The sequence below is a fragment of the Haematobia irritans genome, chromosome 5, assembly GCF_050003625.1.
Source record: "Haematobia irritans isolate KBUSLIRL chromosome 5, ASM5000362v1, whole genome shotgun sequence".
Lineage (NCBI taxonomy): Eukaryota > Metazoa > Arthropoda > Insecta > Diptera > Muscidae > Haematobia > Haematobia irritans.
The window spans coordinates 90781470-90788804 of NC_134401.1; the positions used below are offsets into that span (position 1 = coordinate 90781470).

The 7335-nt window shown below is 34.1% G+C and overlaps 4 protein-coding genes across 4 annotated transcripts; 2 read left to right on the forward strand and 2 right to left on the reverse strand.

The window, feature by feature from the left end:
- Positions 1-30: 30 nt before the first annotated feature.
- LOC142238411 (uncharacterized) lies at positions 31-3100 on the reverse strand. The gene is made up of 4 exons (XM_075310050.1): positions 2881-3100; positions 2608-2819; positions 430-583; positions 31-373 (listed from the first exon to the last, which is right to left on the reverse strand). Exons 1-4 carry the CDS (start codon positions 2957-2959, stop codon positions 186-188), a joined length of 633 nt encoding a protein of 210 aa, XP_075166165.1. The 5' UTR covers positions 2960-3100; the 3' UTR covers positions 31-185.
- Positions 3101-3335: 235 nt separating this feature from the next.
- PolD2 (DNA polymerase delta subunit 2) lies at positions 3336-4762 on the forward strand. Its single transcript, XM_075310048.1, has one exon. The coding sequence runs from the start codon at positions 3437-3439 to the stop codon at positions 4715-4717; it is 1281 nt and encodes a 426-aa protein (XP_075166163.1). The 5' UTR covers positions 3336-3436; the 3' UTR covers positions 4718-4762.
- A 479-nt stretch (positions 4763-5241) lies between these two features.
- On the forward strand, positions 5242-6011 carry LOC142238304 (barrier-to-autointegration factor-like). The gene has a single exon (XM_075309909.1). The coding sequence runs from the start codon at positions 5268-5270 to the stop codon at positions 5544-5546; it is 279 nt and encodes a 92-aa protein (XP_075166024.1). The 5' UTR covers positions 5242-5267; the 3' UTR covers positions 5547-6011.
- Positions 5570-6044, reverse strand: LOC142238303 (U6 snRNA-associated Sm-like protein LSm8). The gene has a single exon (XM_075309908.1). The coding sequence runs from the start codon at positions 5966-5968 to the stop codon at positions 5678-5680; it is 291 nt and encodes a 96-aa protein (XP_075166023.1). The 5' UTR covers positions 5969-6044; the 3' UTR covers positions 5570-5677.
- Between the last annotated feature and the right edge of the window lie 1291 nt (positions 6045-7335).

Consider the following 7335-nt stretch of genomic DNA (forward strand, 5'->3'; position numbering starts at 1 on the left):
GCTATTCCGAATATCGGAAACGGGGGTTAGTAAGGTTTTCTTATTTTTTTATTTAAATAAACGATAAAAACCAACTAAACATTAAAAATATTAAGCATCCATTTCGCAAATTACTATATTATTGTTAAAAAAAAATTCTTGTACTTATTTGGTATTATATATCTACAAATGCACATATTGCAATGCTAGTCAAAAGGCATTTCTTCGGATTTTATGATATCCATTGGTATTTCCGCTACTGTAGTACATTCACGAAGTTTTTGCCGAGCTACACAATTGTTTTTATGGCAGCGATTTTTCGATTTTTTTATTGCACATCTGAGTTCATTAAGAAATTCCTTTTTGGAGTAATCCGCTTTGTTGTTGCAAGCATCTTAAAAGAATCAAATAAAACTATTATTATACAAGACACATTTATGATATACTTACTATACATTACATCAATGAATTTTGGGTAATTCATTAGCCTCTTTTTATTGTGAAGTCCATCGACATTTGATTCCATAATAACATCGTCGGTAAGAATATTTACTATATTCTTTAGTAATCCTTGTGGATATAAAAGATTCTCCATAATATGGATCTGTAGAGGATAAAATTAAAATAAGTAATTGTAAATTTACAAATAAAAAAAAAAACACTTTCATTTGGATTGCTGACGCATCTGAAATGCTAATTTTTGGTACAACATACTTAGAGCTGGTTAAACTATAGATTTATTTTTTTTTTTAATCCCAGACATTGATTGCGTAAAATCCTTTAACGAGATAGTTGGACAATTAATATTCATTTAATATGGGTGCCCATGCGCATGTACATGCCTGGAATATCATTACGACATCTTGGAGAAAGGCTAAAGTAATTGAGTGAAGAAGCTTGACAACTAGTGCAAATATGAATCATTGAAGTCAATCTATATTCTCTCGCCAGTAGCAAAGGCACCTCTTGGATTTTGTTGCAACTGTTAGCCTTTAAGTGAAACATTACAGCATAAAGTACTACAGTAGATGTCCTTTAAAGGTTCTAGTGGCGCTTGATCCAGATACAATCAGCTAAGAACATCTAGTTTTTGTTGTAACAGTTTTTAATGTAGTTTCATCCATTTTGTTCTATGCGTTGATACTTCAACTAGTATCCAGATCAAGGAACTCTGCGACAATGATGGGATGTGTCCAGAGTGATCTGGTGGTGAGTCGGGTAGGTTTAGCTGGGCAAGCGAAAGGATAACCAGTACCATATGGCCCTTGGTTATAAATGGGACACACGTTAGCTATGCTGCTATCAATCACTGATAGGTAGTAATTGAGGCGGCTGCACTTGCCTGATCTTAGTTGGGCTAAAAGTACCTAGTCTATCTTTTTAGTCGTAAGGGGTTTAAAGTTTTATAGAATAGTAAATACGGATTCACAACACGGTTGCCATTCGTGCCAAAAAATAATCAACCACAATTTGAAGAAAATTTGATCAAAAATCTACATTAAAAAAAAACTTTTTTTGAAGTTGTAGAACAATTTTGTGGTTAGTATACATTTTTTGATTCGAAAGATACATATCTTTTATAGTTAATTTATAAAAAAATTGTTAATATTTTATGGCTATAAAATATTTTGTCAAAATTTTATTTCTATAAACATTTTTGCAAAATTTAATTTCTATAGAAAATTATTGCACAATTTTATTTTTATAGAAACTTTTTGCAAAATTTTATGCCTAAAAAAACATTTTGCAAAATTTTATTTCTATAGAATATTTTGGCAAAATTTTGTTTCTTTAGAATATTTTGGCAAAATTTTATTTCTATTGAATTTTTTTTGATTTTATTTCTATAGAAAATGTTGTCAAAATTTATTTTTATCGCAAAAACATCAAGAATTCTACCAATCTACCAAACAGTAAAAAATCTACCATTTTTAGTAGAATTCTACCAACTGTGGCAACCGTAGTTCACTACCCTTCCCACGAAGCCACTTTAGGTCAGTAAGAAATCAGTTTATTTTTCGTTGCTTTAATAGTGCTGTTTACGATCGATATTTTACAGTGTGTATTGCCATAACTTGGAATCAAACAAAAATAAATGAAATGAAAATGTGATGTGATGAAAAATGAAGAGAATCAGGAAGTCTCATGCACTGACTTGATGGTGATATATGATTAGGGAATTATATAGATCATATTTGTTAGAGGGTGCAAAGATTGTTAAGTACCAAACTCCTAGTAAATCAAAGATAATTTTTTACATGAATTTTTATGGAAGCACATGAACTTTGCTTTATAAACTAACAGACATGCTCAGGATTTCTAATTTTGTGATATCTGAATGCCTCACAAAATGACAGATTTTGAAAATTATTGGTCTATATGAAGTTTGGTTGAAAATAGGGATATAAAGATAAGATTCTCTGAGAATTCCTAAATTTACATCTTGAATTCAGAAGCCCAATTACTTTTCCTTTATGCTACATAGATGCTACAAGAACTCCGAATTCAACACAAGAACATACATATGTCCTTTTCGTTATAACTATAATTCTGAACAGAAGTAAACGTGTAACCAAATGGATTTATCAACTCTAGGCTAAATAAAACTGAATATTTTTTTGAACTTACATTTTGTTGCATGTTATCATCATTCAGCTCCGATTCATACTTTTCCAAAGCTTCTATCGAGGGAATGGGGAAACGGCGCACAAATTCCGAAGAACTTCGTCCTTGAAGGGATGAATGTCTGGCCGATTGGCTTGGTGTCGTATCCGCAAGCAATAAATTATTTTGTCGTTTGAGTAAATTAATGATTAGATCGTTTTGCTGCTGCAAGGTTTCTAGAAATTTTTTCCATAATTACTAATTTGCCAAGATGCTATTACTATTGTCGTGGCTTACCTTTCAGATCTCGAACTTCCTTTCGCAGTTCGGATGCTTCTTCTTTTAAATTATCAATTCGTTCATTAACAGTGGACATATTCAAATGTTTCTATTTGTATGATTGCTTAGAAGGAAAACTGGATGCCTTACAATTAAGAACACATTACAGCCAAATTGGTATGTATGTTTAAAGGGAACAAATGACGAAGAGGTAGATAAATAAGCAATTTGGTAATGAAACATTATCGATGAATTGTCATCTCTAGGTAATGGGTGTTATCGAGAATATTAAGGGGGGTTCACATGCTAATCAAATTAATGTACATATCTAAAAGACTTGCATTATTAGAAAATTGTAAATAAATACGATATGGAATGCTATGAGGCTTTGCCTACCCCATAGTTTTAATTCTTTACACAACTTCCCTTTCACTCCCCATCAACCACAAGTATTCGATAACACTGTTATCGATTTCTCAATGGAGATAACTTGGCGCTCAAATGTAAACAAAATTTGCAAAAACAACAGCAGCATTCAATATCAATAGGAGCCATTGACTATCCCAGGAAAATTATGTCGTCACACAAATACGAAAATTATTCCCATAAATTTCTGGTCAAGTCTTTTGACTATCAACGCCAGTTTTTCCATTTATATTCACATCGCTTGGCTGAAATGACGGGATTTATGGCAAAGCGAGCAGAAGAACATTGGGGCAAAAAAGTACCCATTAAAAAGCTTTGTGATCTTCGCGAAGAAAACGAGGAAGAGTGTATTATTATAGGAACAATTTATAAACACCAAGCTCATAAACCCAGTATTCTAAAAGAAATATCCGAAGAAAATCAATTGGCCCCCCAACCGCCAAGACAACACTACTCGGATCCGGAGGATAAAGTGATTTTGGAGGATGAATTACAACGGGTACGTTTACATGGAAACGTCAAATGTGAGGAATTGGCCACCGGTATTGTGTGTGCTGCAATGGGCCTTATAGAAGAAGACGGCCGTTTCGATGTTCAGGAAATACTTTTCTACGAAGGTGGCATTCAAAAACCATTGCCAAAGAAGGGAGAAGATCGTTTATTAATATTGGTGTCCGGTTTGGACCAAATGCAATCTTTCAATTATGTTGACTCTTTAAACCTTTTTCAACATTGGTTGCGAGGCAATGTTCTCAATGATAGTGACAAAAGTAAGATAGTTCGAGTTATAGTAGCTGGAAATTCTGTAAAGTGTAGCGAAGAGAAAAGATTGCCTTCACTACAATCGGAAGTTAATGATACCAAGGATGTAGTAGATGCCATGCAATCATTGGATGAATGGTTTGCCGCTTGGTCCAGCTCTGTGGCCATTGACGTAATGCCGGGCCCACATGATCCAGCAAATTTTATGATGCCACAACAACCGTTTCATGTTTGTATGTTTCCAAGAGCTTCAAAACACGAGACATTTCAAAGCGTTACAAATCCCTATATCTGTAACGTTGATGATTCTCTCATTATGGGTACATCTGGACAAAACGTCAACGATTTATTAAGAAATACTGCTTTTGAAAACCCCCTGGATGCCTTGCGTTGTACTCTGCAATGGGGTCATATAGCTCCAACAGCTCCCGACACATTGGCATGCTATCCTTATTTAACTTCAGATCCATTTATCATCAGAGAATGCCCTCATGTCTACTTCGCTGGTGATTGTGATGAGTTCTCAACGCTTCTACATGAAGGCACCCAAGGTCAAAAGACCCGTTTGGTATGTGTGCCAAAGTTTGGTAAAACCCAGAGTATTGCAGTGGTTAATTTGGAGAATTTAGATTGTTACGAAATATGCTTTGATTGTAAGGATGAATGAAGAGAAAATTAAATAAAAAAAAATCTTTGTATATGTTTACCAAAATTTGAAGAAATGTTTTTGCAATTGGGAAAGAGTTGCTCAATGAAATATTATGTCTTGGATATGGAAATAAAGGGCCCTAGTTCCTATCAGTACATTGAAATCGAAGTACTTATTCAATGTACACATTTCTCTTCGGAAAACACACAAATTTTAAATGGTATATAGAGTTCAAAATTGCGTAAAAATCGGCATAAATTTGGACATGTGTTTATTCAAATAGGGATTAATATCCTTATGAATCCTGAAAGTCACAAGGTCATACGACACTTTAAATTTAGAAAAGTGATTTCTTTTTTGGTACTATATAAGAAATTTACCGAATATGAGTAATATTGATCCACTTTAGAGTGGATTGAATTAAGATTGAACCTAGCTACATAAAAAAACAATCACAGACAACATGTTTATTTCCATTTGTTTATATTCCAAAGAATTTAAAATTTATCAATCATTTACTCAATCTCTCAAAGTGTCTTTCGAAGAATTTTCAATTTTTCATTTTAAAATGAATAATATTAATACCACAAAAAAATACAGAAACTTCATAGCAGAACCCATGAGAGCAAAACCAGTTACGGACTTACCAGGTATTGGACACGTCCTTGGTGCTCGTTTAGCACAAGCTGGCATTGACAAATCCTATGTTGTACTTGGATATTTCTTGTTGTTTAAGAAACGAGAGGAGCAGTTTAAGGAATGGCTGAAATTGAAATGTAATGCAAATTCAAAGCAATCATCGGACTGTTATAATTGTCTTAAGGAATGGAGCCATGAATTTCTATAAATATTTATTATGTAGTTTAATACTTCTATTTTAGTGTTCATTTACTAATAAACTTTATTTCAAAACATATTATTCCAAGTTATTTTACATTACTTAATAAACGAGTTCATTTCTACAATATAATATTTGTATCAATGTACCACAGGTCCCAGGGGCTCTCCTCGTATATTCGCAAAATCCAGGCGCGAGTCAATTGTTTCATCTATTTGTCCTATTACTGCAATATTGTCGCCTCTGATTATATGTAATCCCAAAACAATTTGTTCGATACCGGCAGTAGTAGAGAAAACGCGTTCGTGTGATTCGTCCAGGATGACATTGATGGTCTGATCGAACCCCTTCAATGTACCGATGAAATTTCGTCCATCTGCTGTTATTATTGAGACTGTGTGATTTATGTATTGTTCCAAAGTCGAGGCCATTATTTAATTGATCGCACTAAACGTTTTGGTGTTTGTAGAAAAATGTAAACAATACAAACAGCCGTCCTCTAGAGATGGTAAAATATCGATTGTATAATTCAAGTCGACTTCATGATAAAGACAATAGGTAGTACTATACAAACAACTGATTACTAAAAGGTAATACAGTATTAACAATTGATTATAACACTGCCAACATTTTGTGAATATGACGGCACTTCTGAGAATCCCCACCACGTTGAAAACAGTTGTATACGATATCCAAAACTGGTCGCAAAAGTGCCGTCACTATTGAGAAGTTGTACCACACTATGTTACTACAAACAAGTAAGTAAAGTCTAAAGTCGGGCGGAGCCGACTATATTATACCCTTCACCACTATGTAGACAAACATTTGTGTTACCATCTCAACTACTTCACATTTGCTGGAAGCTATATAAAAGTTTGCATTTCCAGATACAAATACTTTTAATGGAAACAATTTTTTGTACTTCTACAAAAACTCTAGAATTAAAATTTAAATCGACTAACGCCCTAGGATGAAACACAATGTTCGTAAAAATAAGTAAGGAAAGTCTAAAGTCGGGCGGTGCCGACTATATTATACCCTTCACCCTATGTAGGCCAAAATTTGTGTTACCATCTCAACTACTTCACATTTGCTGGAAGCTATATAACATAAAGGAGACAATTTTTTTACTTCTACAAAATCTCTAGAATTAAAATTTAAATCGGCTAACGCTATCCAGTTAATTGGAGGACACTTCCATTGAAAATGGGTCTAAAATGTGTAACAGTCTACCATATTTCCCCAATTCTGGTGTACGTATATATGGGAGCTATATAATCTGAACCGATTTTGACTAAATTTGATAGTTAGAATAACAAGTATATACGGCCGTAAGTTCGGCCAGGCCGAATCTTATGTACCCTCCACCATGGATTGCGTAGAAACTTCTACGAAAGACTATCATCCACAAATTTCAACTCACTCGGATGAAATTTGCTCCTCCAAGAGGCTCCAAAACCAAATCTCGGGATCGGTTTATATGGGGGCTATAAATGATTATGGACTGATATGGACCACTTTTGGCATGGTTGTTAAATATCATATACTACAACCACGTACCAAATTTCAACCAGATCGGATGAATTTTGCTTCTCCAAAAGGCACCGGAGGTCAAATCTGGCGATCGGTTTATATGGGAGCTATATATAATTATGGACTGATAGGAACCAATTCCTGCATGGTTATTGGATACCATATACTAACATCATGTACAAAATTTCAACCGAATGGGAAGAATTTTGCTCTTCCATGCTGCTCCGGGGGTCAAATCTGGGGATCGGTTTATATGGGGCCTATA